This window comes from Lineus longissimus, chromosome 2 (genome assembly GCF_910592395.1).
Source record: "Lineus longissimus chromosome 2, tnLinLong1.2, whole genome shotgun sequence".
In the NCBI taxonomy this organism is placed as follows: domain Eukaryota; kingdom Metazoa; phylum Nemertea; class Pilidiophora; order Heteronemertea; family Lineidae; genus Lineus; species Lineus longissimus.
In genome coordinates this window covers 18,315,001-18,331,601 of record NC_088309.1, presented here as the reverse complement: position 1 = coordinate 18,331,601, position 16,601 = coordinate 18,315,001, and the positions used below count along the sequence as shown (strand labels likewise).

The window sequence follows — 16,601 nt, the reverse complement described above, 5'->3', positions numbered from 1 at the left end:
TCCACGTAACAGTGCATGAATGCACTATAGGTTTTGGGGAATTTCTTGTATTTTTTCATTTGAACCTTATCGGAGAGAGCAGCAGAATTAGCTGAAGCCAAAAACTAAAGAAGACGGCGCCAGTTGATTAGGGTGAACTGCTTATCGAAAAACCCTGAAGCAAATGCAAGTTATGAAGATAAGCACCAGCATCCTTCCTTAGCAGGCCTTCAAATCGTGTTTTTTAGGAACAATAGAAAGGTCTGCTGTAGGAGGATGGGTACCTGCCACCCCAAGGACTGCACATCTTCTGTTATTTGACTTTAGCAAGAATGTATACTTAATACATGCTTGGCTTAAAAACTTTAGGTAATACAATGTAGTTTTGTATTGCCCCCATTATGAGTATGATCACGATTACCAGCTGAGTATAGAAAGTGACCCGAGAAAGAAAGCGAAATGAAATACTATTAAGTTCTACAATTGGGTTTAATCTACTTGAAGGGAAGATACAGTAAATAATGACAAAATCCCTTAACCTTTCCTTATGTGTAATCCATGCGTACTACATCACATTCCAAGCCTCACTTATATCGAATGGCTGGGACTTAGGTCTCATAACCACCATTTTTGAAGCCGCCATCATTGCTATCATATTATATCCTATATCCTCCTCTGAAGCCGCGATCGTCGGATGTTTCATATCGTCGAAAGGAACTTTTGGTACGACCTCCGGCTTCGGTGAAACCCCTGCTTCCCAAAAAACGTCCTCCTCCAAATCCACGTGATCGACCTCGACTTCCTTCGAAAATATTGATATTGCCACGCATCCTCTCCAGGAACAGATTCGTAGCACGTCCTCTCTCAACATTTCCCATGGGCTTATTAGTATAAACTCCCTGTCCCGATCTTCGTGAGAAATATGGGCTCAAATATCCACGTTGGGTAGAAACTTCCTTTCCCTGTCTTCGTAAGAAATATGGGCTCAAATATCCACGTTGAGTCGAAACTTTCGGTCCCTGTCTTCGTGAGAAATATGGGCTCAAATATCCACGTTGGGTAGAAACTTCCTTTCCCAGTCTTCGTAAGAAATATGGGCTCAAATATCCACGTTGAGTCGAAACTTTTGGTCCCTGTCTTCGTGAGAAATATGGGCTCAAATATCCACGTTGGGTAGAAACTTCATTTCCCTGTCTTCGTAAGAAATATGGGCTCAAATATCCACGTTGAGTCGAAACTTTCGGTCCCTGACTTCGTGAGAAATATGGGCTCAAATATCCACGTTGAGTCGAAACTTTCGGTCCCTGACTTCGTGAGAAATATGGGCTCAAATATCCACGTTGAGTTGAAACTTTCGGTCCCTGTCTTCGTGAGAAATATGGGCTCAAATATCCACGTTGGGTAGAAACTTTCTTTCCCTGTCTTCGTGAGAAATATGGGCTCAAATATCCACGTTGGGTAGAAACTTTCTTTCCCTGTCTTCGTGAGAAATATGGGCTCAAATATCCACGTTGAGTCGAAACTTTCGGTCCCTGTCTTCCTTCGAAATATGGGCTCAAAAATCCACGTTGTTCCACAAGTTTCGAAACGCCGTTCACTCTCGGATGTTTGCGAGGTACCTTACGGGCCTCCTCCCCTATCAGATGTTTGAAAGATCTCAGTGCGTCACGAGTACGTTTTAGAGGTACACCAACAGCGACTTTACTGACAATGCGTTTAAGTGTTTTGAGTGTTCTATGAAGAGGAGCCCGGGGATGCTCGCAAGCAACCTCACCAATTATGTGTTTTACATGTTTCAATGTGTTTTTGGTAACACCATGCGGAAGTTTGCGGGCTACTTTGCCAAGTACCCTTTTTAGATTTTTTAGTACACGGTGAGTAGTTGCTTTAGGATGTCTGAAGTGTACCTTGCGAACAAGGTTCAAAGCGCCCTTCACACTCGGATGTTTGCGAGGTACCTTACGGGCCACCTTCCCAATCAGGTGTTTTACAGATCTCAGTACGTCACGAGTACGTTTTAGAGGTACACCAACAGCGACTTTACTGACAATACGTTTCAGAGATTTGAGTGTTTTATGAAGTGGAGCCCGGGGATGCTTGCGAGCAACTTCACCAATTATGTGTTTTACATGTTTCAATGTGTTTTTGGTAACACCATGGGGAAGTTTGCGGGCTACTTTGCCAAGTACCCTTTTTAGATCTTTTAGTACACGGTGAGTAGTTGGTTTAGGATGTCTGAAGTGTACCTTGCGAACAAGGTTCAAAGCGCCCTTCACACTCGGATGTTTGCGAGGTACCTTACGGGCCACCTTCCCAATCAGGTGTTTTACAGATCTCAGTACGTCACGAGTACGTTTTAGAGGTACACCAACAGCGACTTTACTGACAATACGTTTCAGAGATTTGAGTGTTTTATGAAGTGGAGCCCGGGGATGCTTGCGAGCAACTTCACCAATTATGTGTTTTACATGTTTCAATGTGTTTTTGGTAACACCATGGGGAAGTCTGCGGGCTACTTTGCCAAGTACTCTTTTTAAGTCTGTTAGTACACGGTGAGTAGTTGGTTTAGGATGTCTACGCTGTACCTTCCGATTAAGATTCAAAAAGCCTTTCACGTGTGGTACCTTCCTATGTTTTATCTTGCCGGCGACATGACCAATGACTTTCTTAAGTGTCTTGAGGACGACACGGGTTTTATGTGGCTGGTGACTGGATACTTCACCAATGAAACGCTTTAAATTCTTGAGAACTTTATGGGCAGGGGCGTTAGGATGCCTTCTAGCGACTCTACTAATAACCCTTTCCAATGCTCTAATAACCTCTCTTGCATATCTTGGGACGTGATGAGCTACCTTTCCGACGATATGTTTTATTCCCTTAAGAACCTTTTGAGTAGTTGTTTTAGGGCGTCTGCTATAGGGAGCCAACCCGAAATAGTAGGGGTTTCTTTGACGTAGGACGATGGGATATGAGCCTTCATGAAGGAAAGTTGATGGAAGATGATGTTCGCCAACTGGGCGCAGGTTGAAAGGGTAGGACGGTAATGCGGCGAGTGACGGCAAGTTTATGGCATAGCTCCTCTTGTGGTGTCGGAGAAGATTGTAGAAGTGCGGGTGTGGTCCCTGGCCGGTGGAGATGCTAAGGGTAAAGACGCCGTTGTCCATGAGTTCCTTCCAAGGTCGGTTAGGTAACTGAAAGAAAGTGAAGGATTGTCGTTCTACGGGGTTCTTTACGTTGAGACCAAGTTCGCTGGGCGTAACGCTTTACCATTTATATCATTCTGCCTTGCAGTTATTTTCATATTGATCAATGAGATCTGGGGTCATTGCTGCGACAAAGTCACTTCTCTTTGGAAAAGGCTCTAACGTTACCTATGCGAGTGAGACCCTTTGTCTAAAGTGTATAAACCTATTAGTCGTGCAGCAGGTGGAACAAACGTCTTAAACCACCGTGCAAGGGAACAGATCAGAAGAACCTGACATCAGGTTGATGACGTGAACTTTATGTAAACAGAACCTTAACGCATGTGAAAATGGGCTAAACATGTTTTCAAGGAGTGCCAAAAAGTACGCGTTGAAATCGCACAAGATCGTTCTAACAGAGTTAAAATGAGTAGACAATTGATTCAGCTAATATCTTATGTTGACCTTTCATAGAAATAGGCAAACAAATCTAATCAGTCCACCGCACTGTTATAAGCTGCATTTGAAGGAATTTTCTTCGAAGGTATTTGATTTGGATGATATGAACGGATCTAAGAAATACTTACGTTCCTGAACGATGGGGTGTTAGCGCTGATGACAAATGCAACCTTCTTTGCATGGCGTTCAGGGTAGGATTCATGGGCTTGCAATGCTAGTAGTAGGGCTTCTGGCAGTTTGGAGACTCCTTCCACTCGCTCCAGCTTCGGCAGCAATCGTCGGGCTCTCCCCACTGGTAAGAGACCGAACAGGGTCTCTGGTGTCGCAGTTGTGACCACGCCGAATCTCGCATGCCTCCACTCCTGGCGTCTCTTGTGGAGGAGATTATGAAGGAATCGCCTTACGTAGTTGAACTCCATGGGTTGCATATTCTGGGAGTTATCAATGACAAACACAACATGGAGTGGCTGTGGGACTCTTCCGTATGGGAACACATGTAGGAAAGGATAAATGGAAGCGAAGAGTCTTGGTGCCACCATTTTTAATCCTTGCACCTTTTCGACATCTGGTTTCAACCTTCGTGTGGTAATGATAGGCCTGACAAACACATCTATCTGTTTGGGTTTCCGTTTGATGACTTTTTCGGCTGGAGGCTTCGAAGCCGTTGTTAGAGTCGCAGGGTGCCTCAGGACCGTCGCGATGGACGCACTCTTGATATCCACCATGGGAGCAGTTTTCGAGATCGTCCTCGTTTCTGGTATACCAAATACCTCCTTCTTTCCGACTGGTTTTATCTCTGGATGATGGGCTACCAGGATCTTGGTTACAACAGATACCTTCTTGCTACCGACTGGTTTGGTGAGGGTTTTTGTAGTTGCTACCATTGGTACTTCCACAGTCTTCTTATGGGTCACAACTGGGTTCTTTTCTACCTTTTCGCCTGGGAACTTCTTAGTCACTGAAATCGAATACGAAAATTATTTATTTGACGATCGCAGTATTTGTTACATGATAATTAATTCAAATAAAGGGAGACTACCAGTACACCAGTTTAAGGCAAGTAACACGAAGTCGCCGAGAGATAGGGGTCTCCCTTATCTCACAGTACAACAAAACTTTATTATGAATAATTACCTTTGGGACCCTTCAAGCAGTTGGGGAAGGTCTTGGCATTCTTTGGTTGCTTCATCATTTTACTTCCGGCTGGACACACGTGATCTGAAACGTAGGGTAGGCGTGGGCACTATTATATCGGGTTATTCATAAAAATGTCCTGAAACTTAAGAGTCAATAACTGTTACATATTCGTTGCGGGACCTGATTTATGATTTCAAAGCAATACCACAAAAGTGTTTTTGTTTTTGTTTGATTGGTTGTGATCATCATCAGACTACTAGTATTAGAAAACTAATGAAAGGGGCCAAGGGGATCCTCTAGCAAATGGGACAGTTACAACTGTGATTATATTCCTCGAATTACGCATGCAACAGCTGATCAATTGCCATATTGCAAGATTGTTCAATGGATTATTGACATTATCAGTGGACTGTAATATAAAATTATTATGGTAAATAATGAATTATTGGATACTGATGACGTTTTAACTGTCTTGAACATCTTAATATTGGCAGAAATGTCCGCATGGGTACCATCCATGTGGGTGAGTTTCCGTATTGGCGTATGTCACGATGGGGCGTGGCGCAGTCGATATTTTAAATCAGCTTACTGTAGACATCCTTTCTGCAAAGCTGGTGAGTCTTTGACGCTGAGATGAACTTCATTCCGTCACCACATTTACGCACTGGAAATATAGATGCAATCTCTCTCATGAGAAAAGTGGTGAAAATTTTCTTATTTTGTTGAAATTTTCGCAAATCGCAGAAAATAGATAGGTGCAAAATGTTCGGATATATGATTTTTTTTGCCCTGGGTTGTATTTTCCTAGTCTATTCCAAAGGGGTCACATTTCCACTTTTGGCTCTCGAAGGAAAATTTCTAAAGGCATACCGTATCTACACTTTTATGGGGTTTTACGCAAGGTATCACGCAAGTCATTCAGATTTGTTCGTTACGTACTGTCTTCTCAAAGGGTAATCCGCTGGGGAAAATCTCGGTAGCATCGGCCCCCAAGAAGCAGCATTAATTGGGGATCAATAGGCCTAACCGACAGGGCAACTAGTGATGTTCCTTGGCAACACAGCGTAAACTATCACAGAAAATAAAGTAAGTGGGTGACACGGGCTGTTAACGGTTATATGAAGGAAGGCTTCAAAGATACTTACCACAACTTCCCGAGACTACTTCCTTGACCTTCTTTTTCAAGCCTGCGTATGATTTAGTGCTAATCACGTTCTGCTTCCCGCCACCGATCAGTGCCAACTGCTTTTCGTTCACTTGTGAACCGATACCCACTGCAATGATCCTTGACGCCACCTTACGCAGCTTCTTCACGGCTGCAGGGAGTTTCTTTGCATCTGTCGCACCGCCATCGGTGATCACGATGACAATGGCGTCGACTCCCTTCCTGCGCCCGTGACTTGGGAGAAGGGATTTCGTGCGAACCACGTCGAGGGCCTTAGCGGTGTTAGTGATTCCCATGGTGTAGCTGTAATAGAAAGGAAAATGATCATGAAAGTAAGATACGTCACGGTTGACATGCGCAACCTCGTTTCCATCCTTGTTCAAGGTGCCATAGATGGACAAATTTAGGCGATTGCCTCTTTTGAAAAATGCCTATTATCAAAAGGATAGAAATTCGTTTACCATTGTAAAGAACAAGATTCCTGCCTGAATGAAGCTACAGTGTTATGATTTCCAAAGTTGCGCTACTTACAAGAGTTTCTTTAATTTAGCAATAAGAGGTGCCTCAGAACTGAATCTGTTCAGCCTAATCTTCTCATGAACAGTCGTGGCGAATCTCACCAGGCCAAATTGGTTGCCATTAGGCCCGACGTTTCCGATTGCCTTAACGAAGTCGACAAGGAACAGCCTTAGCTTCATGAAGTTCTTAGCACCGATGCTTCCCGAACTGTCCACGACGAAGATTATGTCTGCCTTCTTGGCACACGGTTTCACTGAAAGTAAACGGTGTTACTTGCAATAACCGCTTGGCAGGAATTTCGTGATCATTTATTTTCGCGAATCTTGCGATATGGGATGAAAGAGAACGCGCGGAAATCATCAAGAATAAGTTTAAGAAATTTACCCATTCCCGAAAGTAATGTAAGTCGACGCGAAATTGCAAAAGAATGTTTTCGCCCACAAAATTGAAAGTTGACTGACTCATGCACTGTTCTCCAACACAAGCAGGTCTACTCCTAGTTTTGTATCAAGAGTTGATAAAGATTGAGAATGTGGAACCAATATTACAGCATACATGTATGTAGCACTTTAAGTTCGAAATCGTGACATTTTGAATCGGCGCCTATTCAGCAACTATCGCTTCTTTTGGCTGGCTTAGCGTGATTTTCGTTACAAAACCAAGGAACCGAAACGCATCGGATATTTCGGACAAAAGGGCATTCCAACCCGAGTGGTGTTTGGCGAGACAACCAATGCCGACAGTGAGGTATCAATTTCAACTCTAAAACATCTCAAACTTGTTATACATGTATTTCAGGCATGTTTTCGCGAAAGATTCACATTTGACTAGTATTAGCGCTGTTCTCCGATACCCCCTAGTAGTCTATTCACTACACCACAACGCTTCTCGAAGTTGAAAGGTTAAAGGGCAACGGTGAGGTTATCACAGCGACTTACATGGCATCTGTTTTTCTTGGCGACAAAGCTGAACTCCCAGATCGCTCTTGGTAGGTTTGAATTCTTTGGGGCATTGAGAGGCTTAAAATAGAGAGAGAAAATGTATTAGTGCGAGCTGTTATTGCCGTAAGTGGCCATTTTGTTCCATAGCATTTTTCGTTTTATCTTGAAAATTAGGGTGTAATGTCGACCAATTTTGTCGAAGGTTTTCTTTACAAGAAAATGCACTGAGGGATACCTAAGAGAGCAACACCGAAATAAAATATTTGGAGATTCACGAAAGCAGAATTTGTGGGAGTAAGTCTTGCGGTAAATCTCCTTTGTGGACTTTTAATTAGCACAGCGATTGGCTTATGTCGAAACAAAATTTTGATGATCGGGATTGATTTCTATCATTTTGCTTATCAATTTACGGCCTGCGAGCTATTTCCTGTCGGCCATGATCAGCCGTCTTATAAGATTAACAGCATCAACAGGATTGTTCTACAATAAACAAATACTGTTCAAGGTTTGTCTCAGGTTTCTGGCTTCATCTTCAGCCTTTTCACAATAAAGATTAGTACATCCCATACTTACGCACAATCGTCCTTGAACATGTCGGTCCCTTGTGGAGGACATATCCCTTGTGGCACGAATGAACTGAATATATTAAAAAAAAGATCCACTCTTGAGAAAATTATCTAGAGTTAAGGAAATATCACTGCACTAGTGGGTCTGTACTAAAATCAAGCGGGAGGGTGAGACAAAAAAAAGTAAAACTAGGCCTAAACCTGATGAGGCACTTTAGCCAAAGTAACTCGATCGCGCCGCCCGTATCTCAATGGTAAATTCGAGACCGCTACCGCGCAATCGAGAAACTGTGTAAAATTCTCGCAAGTCAATTCGCTTCATTACAATCGAGGTGTCTGATCGTAGTTAGTTTGAAGGTTTTACATATCATTACCCAGATGCCAGGTCACAAAGATCAACGATTTGTTGGGTGCTTGGAACTCTTAAGATACACAAATAAAAGTTGTTCCCGTCTACGGGCTTGACTGGGCCCTTCACCAAAGCTCCCCCATTTTAATAAGCGTTTCCATTAACAGTTTTTTCATTTTTCAAAAAACCTTAAGGGGATGCATTGCATATTTATCTTGACCGAAAAGCTCCTAAATATTTACTAAAGGCTCAAAACCTTTATTCTGAAAGTGTTCAAACGTTAGATTGGCCAGTATGACCCGATATCCCGTGTGTCATAAGTCAGAATGAATTAAACTGTTTGACCAATATGACAAAGCTGCACATCACTCTCAACAAAACTAAATATTCAACTAAAAGGTTTTATGGATTCTGTTAGTCTACATTCTCAATGACAGTAAACTACCGTGCATGTTCGAGTGTCACACCTACCCGTTTTTGTCTTGTGGCACACCTTCTTGCCACTCTTGGTTGCCGTCTTGCTGTCCTTGGGACATTTCTTGGCTGCAAAGAAATGCCTCAGGAGGTGAAAAACCTAGACTGATCTCAGAAGTTGTGAGGTAGCGGAGAATGTAAGAACATTTGTTTGATTCTAAAACTATGATTTAGACTAAGCCAATTATGCCTTAGCGGCGATGCAAATTCTTCATTAAAGCGAACTTTGTACGAGCAATACAGTGCGCTTCCCGCGCCTCATGCAGTTGGTGTCAAGGCACTTAATGCATCATCACGTATTGCGCGGGTTTCTGAACGGAAAACTGTTGGCAGAGATATCTAAACATTTGCCGAAAAGAGTTTCGGTCTCTGCATTCTCTCAGCTGTATCTTAGTTGTTCTGCACGCATCTTGTAATGATGTGGCAAGAAATGGAGCAATATTTCATGATAAATTTAAAACGTTATCATACATTTAACTGTCTTGTGGCACTTCTTGGTCTTATGGGATGGCTTCTTTGGCGTGTATCCCTTCGGGCATACTGGGACTAAAAAGGATGGAAAATGCAAATCTTATCATAAGTTTTTAAATCGACAAATTCGGACGGACGGGCATGCAAGTAAAAGTACGTCTTATTTTGTTCGCTACGGTGTGTGCTTATAACGTAACTGTGCTTACTTATACGTATGCCTATTTTAAGATGGGATTGCAAAAACAACCAGTTATTAGACATTTTAGTATGTTTTTCAGTAATTATCTCGGAGTTTCACTTCGATGACAGCTTTTTAAACCTTACCTTGCTTAGAGCCAACACAGGCGTCTTTCCCTTTCACCTTCTTCATATGGAAACCTTTAGCACAGTGGTGGACTGGAGGACGAGAAGATGAACATTTGACATGGGAAGCAGAAATCACGTGTCACACACTGCTTCTGTGCCGGTTCAGGCATATCAACCCCCTTGAAAGCTATTTTGTGGGGGTCCATGTTATAAAAAAATTGCCTTTCGATATAAAGACAGTAGAACAATGGGAATTTAGGACTAGGTGCGAGCGTGTTTTGTTTAAACACAATAGATTGTGTTGAGGTGGGCCTTTTTTACTGCCCATGTACATAAGGGGCGAAATAACCTAACACCGTATACGTATAAGGGTCCGTATACGTATAAGGGTCATACGAACCTCAGATGGTCAGTGAATGTGACAAAGGTCAATATAGTAATGTGTCTGTAATATGAAAGGTACAGCTCTTTTCTATAGTCAAATTCGTTATTTGATAGTGAACTTATTCTTTATGGTAATCTATCCTTTTTAAACATAAAGAAAGGCCTCATTTGATGAGGCCGAGTCTCTTGTACCAATGCAGGAAATAACAGATTTAAAAAAAAACTATAGCCTCTTACCAGTGTGTTTCTTGTGACATACTTTCTTTCCCTTCTGGGTGATCATCTTGTAACTTCTGGTGCAGTAAGGTACCGTCTTGTAACATTGAACCTTTCCACCTTTGTGTCGAAGTTTGAATCCTTTAGCGCACTTGGGTACCTTCCTGCTACAGACGTGTTTGCCTTTCCTGTGGTGCAAGTGGAACTTCTTTCCACATCTGGGGACCTTCTTATGGCATGTTTTGTCGCTGAAGTGGAATCCTTTGCGACATGTCTTGACGTGCTTCGTGCAGATGTGTTTTCCGTCCTTATGGATGAGTTTGAAGCCCACCTTCTTGCAAACGAAGGTGGTTTCCTTACATACAGGTTTTTTCGAGTGCGGCCTAACCAGCTTAAATGGCTTGAAGCAGTGCGGAACCTTCTTCTCACAGACGGAATGGTGCAATTTGAATCCCTTCTTGCACCTATCGAGCTTCTTCGTGCATCTTTTCTTTCCGTATTTCCTGCCAAAGTGATATGTTTTGGGACAATGATGGAAAACCTTTAGGCAGAATGGTGTCCTTCCTTTCTTTACAACTAGCTTGGTTCCCTTCCTACACCTAACACACGCTTTCTGTCCTTTATCTATGATCATTATGTAGCCCGTCGAGCAACTGAACACCACTGAAACGTCGGGAAAAATCGTATAAGAAATTTCAGACAGGATTATACACTGTACACCTCTCTATCAAAGCCTACACTAGTTTCACAAATCAGAGACTGGCTGATGGCTATACGAAATCGAAACAAAGGGTGATATGAATAAAGACTAGCAAATGCTTTTATCTAAAACTCCATGTACATTTACACTAGGCCTTTCTGTACAAAATTGAAGTAAAAGCATTTGCTAGTCTTTATTCATATCACCCAAAGGCTTAATAAGAACATGACGTCATGACAACCGGACGACTTGGTGACACCATCACATTGTCTATCCAAAACTACTAAACAATTTTGAATGTCATTGAATGGCAATGTGCATGATATCAAGCTTTGACATGAATATGCAGAACCAGTCTTATATCGTTGAAACTAGAGTACATGTATATGCAAGTATATTACGGCAGTTCATATTCCTCTTTTGAATCTTGCATAATAATGCAATATCGCGAGAAAGCAATCATCCTGGACGAAATTTGTCAGAAACATGTAGGTGCTAGGTATCAATGAGTTCTACCCTACATACTGAGCTGTAGATCAACTCATGTCTATTTCACGCACAAGATGATCGACCAAAGATCACTCTTAGAAAAAAAATTGGGGTTTTAAAAAACCTCTTAAGGTTTTGCTAACAGAACAATACCCCGTGGGGGGGGGTTATCGGTAGAATGAAAACCCCTAATGGTTCTGGTGATTCTGAAAAACCTCTACTGGGTGAATATTTGTGTTGGCCGAAAAACCATTGATTAATGATTTTTCAAAAGCTCAAAAACCTATATTTTTGAGGGTAATGATCAGAGGTAAGTGTGACTGGTAAAAGTACGGTACACTGCGCACGCGGCGGCTCGGCCTCGTCCCTCCCAAACGGAAGACTTTGGTTAGAGTGATTGTGGGCTGCCTCAAGAGACTAGTTTTACCGTCGATCATTGTTCAACTCCACGACAGGGCTTTACCGTCATGGGGTTACACCCACGGAGAACTATTAGCAATCAGATGTGACGAATGTACCAACCTCTCCAATGAGACACCGTGTCATGCGACGCCACATTAATCTCAGCTGGTCCTTGACGTCTATGGATGTCTGTCCTGTCTACCACGGGTCTCTTAATAACGGTTACACCACTAGTTATCTCAGTCACGATAGGCTTTTTAAAGCGGCTGACGAAATGAGGCTTGTACTCCTTGACAACATCAAGTGGCTTTTCCTTGCTGACAAGTGTATGTGGCTTCTTGATTATCCTATATGGATACGGTGAGACACCCTGTATAATAGAAATAGCTGATTAGTTGGCTGCAGATGTTACCTAACCATTCGAAGTACTCGACATGTATTCATTTTGGACGTTTCGGGGTCATTTTGATCTTGTAGCTTCATTTTAGATGGTCAAACTGACCTATTGAAATTGGGCCGGGTCTCACAGTAAATTCCTTGGAGGGGATATTCTCCGAATCAGTCCGACAAACGCCGTCTATTATTTCTGGCCCCGTCGGAGTGGTCAGGCGAGGAGTAACGGCGGGGAAGTTTAGGAATTTCAGAAATAATTTTACCTTTGTTAGCAGTTGTGGACGCTTTGTCGTCTCGACTAGATGGCTTTGTCGCGTAATGAACTTCCTGATGACGATAGGCCCCTTTTCTGCGGGTACCTTCTTTAGAATTGGGAGGTGGGAGACTACCTTCCTTGTCGGAACCATTGGGACCTCTTTCGTCGTTCTCCTTGTAACCACTGGTCGGGTTTCTGTTTTTTGGCCTGGAACTCTCGAGGCTAATGCAAAAGAGATACACGTTAACTTCTGTTCTCGGCTGGTTAACGGTCACAACAGTAGCTCTTGCCCTATTTTCACACATTGATACGATGCAACTACACTGTACACCAACACTTCATATATCAAACTTGTTAAACCTTTTTGGGAATGGGTTGCCATCAAACCATTTTTTATTTTTTACTACGGAGGAAACGAGATCTTTTAACGTGGACGTCTGAAGGTGTCACTGATTATCATAATCGAATGCTGACTTGGCCATCGTATTCTGTAGGCATATATAATCACCAAATCTTAACTTTTTTGTTTTTGAGTGTCGAATGTGATCATGATAAGGTATGTCGTGTATGCGCTTTCAACCCTCAAATTTGTTTTCGCGATGACCTGGTCTCACTGCATTGTATTTGGAGGATTCAGTCCGTGCGGTGTGCATGCCCAGATCGCAGCCTCGAAATAAAATCCTACCTCCTGGACTCCTAAGGCATTCGGGGAATGCTCTTGAACTCCTTCGGTGTAGGCGTCGGGAACCACGAGGGCAGCGGAAATCTAAAGCCAAAAACGCAGCAAGATTACCTAACAGGTGAGTGAGCCTTCTCTGTTCACTTATATATACACGGTAAGTTTGACTTCAGCCATCAAAAGGTGTACATCGCATTGGTTACATTCTCCTAAAGCCTGATTTCTTTATTCGACAGCAACACTCGACCGACCAATAGATCTCTGACCGTGTTACGTGTAGAAATACAATTATCATAGCCCCCCCCCCCCCCCCAGCTCGATCTTGCTTATTTTCTCCTTCAATGGCATTTAAAAATCAGCTAAAGGATATCGGGACAAAACGTCCCGAATTCTGATGCTGCCATCAGACGGCCACGTAGGACGTGGACAGATTCAAAGAACTTCAACTCACGTTTGGTATCCCTTCGACATGTCTGGTTTTTCTCACTTGTTCTTGCCAACCTGAATCCACGTGGACACGCTCGCACTGAAAATTTTAATAGAATAGGATGAAATCATATACACTTATCATGATTGACGAGATTTATGACATGACAAAGTTCAACCGTTTTCTTAGAACGACTTTACCGAAGAATGAAATGCGCGTGCTTACCACAGCTCTTAGAAATGACATCCTGGACCTTCGAGTGCATTGCCTCGAACGAAGGCGTCAAAATCACATTGCGCTTGCTTCCAGCGATCAGAGCCAACTCCTTCGGATTGATGTCACTGCCAATTCCCACAGTGATGACCTTTGCGACGCGTCTAAGGCGACGAGCCGCCCTTGGAAGTTCGGCTTTGTCACTAGCCACTCCGTCCGTGAGGACAATGACAGTTGGTCTTATGCCCGGCCGGCGACCATGGCTCTTGGAGAGGGCGACGGTTCTGGTGACGTCGAGCGCGATGGCGGTGTGGGTCAGACCCTTGCTATAGCTGAAGTTTTGAAAAAGAACATGCAGAAATTAGTTCGTAAAAATACAACATATAACAAAGTCATATGGATACCTTCAAACAGTTCGTTTGACAAAACGTGATGGTAAAAGTCTGGTCACATGACTCGCAGCGCAATTAGCAGCATCCTTAATCAATTCCTACCTAGTCTTGTCTTAAATCAAATACAATACAATACAATACAATTTAATATTTATAACGCGCCTTTCCAGGTCGCCCTGCTCAAAGCGCGGGAAAAAAACATACCTTCTACTAAATACCGTAGTGTTTTTTGAAAAGCCAGGATTTTAAAGCGGTCTTGAATGAATTGATGGTTGGGATTGATCTTATTTCAGATGGTAAATTATTCCAAAGTTTTGGGGCAGCCACGGAGAAGCTTCGGTCCCCATAACGTGATTTTGAGCGTGGGACAATGAGAAGCTCTGAGGAGGACGACCTGGTCTGACGCGCTCTGATCTGATTATGCAGCAGACAAGACAGATATGCGGGCGCAACACCACATCTGGCCTTGAAGCAGGTCAAGAGAGTCTTAAGAAATGTCTCAAGAAATGTCTTAGTTAAAGTCTATAAAAGCCTTTAAAATATCGAAATCTTGAAATATTTTCGGAGTTAAGCATACATGTACACATGTGCCACCAATTACCACCACATGTAAGTGCACCGACAGATATTTTTATATCACCCTCCAACAGTCAATAGACAAAGTCAACTTCTTCAATTTGAAAGCACTTACAAGAGACGTCTGAGCTTCTTAATCAAATCCTTCTTGTTGTTGTAGCTATTCAACTTGATGATCTCGTGCACAGATGTTGCGAACTTGACAAGGCCCACTTGGATGTGATTTGCCCCGATACGTCCAAGGCCGTTGACCACATCGACCAGGAAGTTTCGGACTTTTTGGAAGTGCTTCTTGCCAATGCTGCCTGAGCTGTCCACAACGAAGACGATGTCGGCCTTCTTGGCGCACTTTTTCACTGCAAGAAAGATTGATTCATTAAATCGTCGATTCGCTACCACTGAAGTTGATTATTGTCATCGGCTGAAGTTGATAAGTTTTGATTGAGTCCGTCTGGTCATCTTTAAGACTAATGGACAAATCCAGCAAAATCAGAATGTGAAACAATATGAAAGAATATGTTTGGGATAGAAATTCATGTTAAATCCGGCTTATTTTGTTCGTGCAACGCTTGGTGTCGCTGCAAAAGATAATGTGGTACTGGTTATAAAAATACTCAAATGATCGAGATTTCCTTAAAAGGTCCTTTTCACTCTTAAATAAAGTAAGAAAAACAATTCGACGTACGTGGCGTGGTGTGCTCTGTCCTGCAAACTGGTGAACCGCGTGCATTTTTGGTCGGCCTGGCTCCCTTCTTGCACTTGGCGGCTAAAGCAAAAAAAAATGATGGTCAAAACAAACAAAATGCGTATCGAGGTCGGAAGTTCTTCAATTAGCATAAAAAATTATGTACACTTCTGAATCTTAACATATGAGGATCCCTCAAGGAACGCCGAATCTTTTCGAATACAAAATGGAACAGGATGCCTATAAAACATACACTGCTGTATAACATGTGCACTATATACTGTCTGATATTGCATATGTAAAGGTAACTGTCGTCAGTTATATCAAACAACATTCCACATTTTACCGAATATGTAAGTATTTAGCATTGTTTCTTAATTATAGCGTTCCTTTCCTTGCTTTGACCAATGGAATATTCTTATAGAATAGACTTACCAACAATCGTTCTCGTGCATTTTGGCTTTCTTGGATATTTGATGGTGAACGTCTTGGGGCAGTGGTGAACTAAAAGTATACAACGGCTCATCTAAACTTCGCGTGCATAATTAATGATGAAACAGATTAAAGGATGAACGTCCTGATAGCAAACCCAGGATCCACGGCTTAATAAGACAGAGAATGAGACTGAAGGGAAATTCAAAGTAGACCCAAGTAGCTCCAAACCTTAGGCTCGTTGGTCAAAAAGGTTTCTGACGAAATTTATTCTCCACTCGACGGCTTGATTTTAGAACAGAGGCCCAGCATTGCGGTACTAGTTTTAATTCCGTCACGCACAACATATATTTGTTTATATTTGAGTTATCCTCACAAATCAAACTAAAAACTCTCTTCAGCCGTACACCTCCGATCTGTTGAATCCAACACAGCACGTGCGACTAGATCACACCGTCGATGGATGCCTCAAACAAACAAAAATCGATATAACTGCCACTCAAACGAGGTTTTGTGTATCACAGTGCAAACCAATGCTGCAGTACAATCGGATATAAAGGCCTAGAATTAATTTTTTGCAAATTTACCCGTCTCTTTGCGGAGGCAAACTGTCCTTCCATGTCTTATTGACTTGTAAGCTGGCTTGAGGCATTTCTTGCCTGAAATTTAAAAAACCCTCAAACATGACATTTATCACATATTAGGAAGTACATGTATGACTTTTATTACAAATGAAGTACAGCAACAAGTTGTGACGAAATGCGAAAGTAAGTGCTTTGTCAAGCTACCAACCCCGGTGACCCAAGTGT

At 42.5% G+C, this 16,601-nt stretch overlaps 1 protein-coding gene across 1 annotated transcript in view; it reads right to left on the bottom strand.

Moving 5' to 3' along the window:
- Positions 1-449: 449 nt before the first annotated feature.
- Positions 450-16,601, bottom strand: part of LOC135482986 (uncharacterized) — a 37,931-nt gene continuing 21,779 nt past the window's right edge. Inside the window, exons 9-29 of the mRNA XM_064763472.1 lie at positions 16,380-16,451; positions 15,796-15,864; positions 15,361-15,441; positions 14,791-15,031; positions 13,720-14,039; positions 13,519-13,593; positions 13,074-13,154; positions 12,396-12,610; positions 11,860-12,109; positions 10,170-10,811; positions 9,567-9,638; positions 9,243-9,317; positions 8,769-8,840; positions 7,956-8,018; positions 7,380-7,460; positions 6,454-6,694; positions 5,903-6,225; positions 5,347-5,421; positions 4,755-4,838; positions 3,749-4,578; positions 450-3,170 (exon numbers count right to left, since the gene is read on the bottom strand). Of these exons, the coding sequence (XP_064619542.1) occupies positions 636-3,170; positions 3,749-4,578; positions 4,755-4,838; positions 5,347-5,421; positions 5,903-6,225; positions 6,454-6,694; positions 7,380-7,460; positions 7,956-8,018; positions 8,769-8,840; positions 9,243-9,317; positions 9,567-9,638; positions 10,170-10,811; positions 11,860-12,109; positions 12,396-12,610; positions 13,074-13,154; positions 13,519-13,593; positions 13,720-14,039; positions 14,791-15,031; positions 15,361-15,441; positions 15,796-15,864; positions 16,380-16,451 (6,497 nt within the window). The 3' untranslated portion in view covers positions 450-635. The remainder of the gene's footprint in view (positions 3,171-3,748; positions 4,579-4,754; positions 4,839-5,346; positions 5,422-5,902; positions 6,226-6,453; positions 6,695-7,379; positions 7,461-7,955; positions 8,019-8,768; positions 8,841-9,242; positions 9,318-9,566; positions 9,639-10,169; positions 10,812-11,859; positions 12,110-12,395; positions 12,611-13,073; positions 13,155-13,518; positions 13,594-13,719; positions 14,040-14,790; positions 15,032-15,360; positions 15,442-15,795; positions 15,865-16,379; positions 16,452-16,601) is intronic.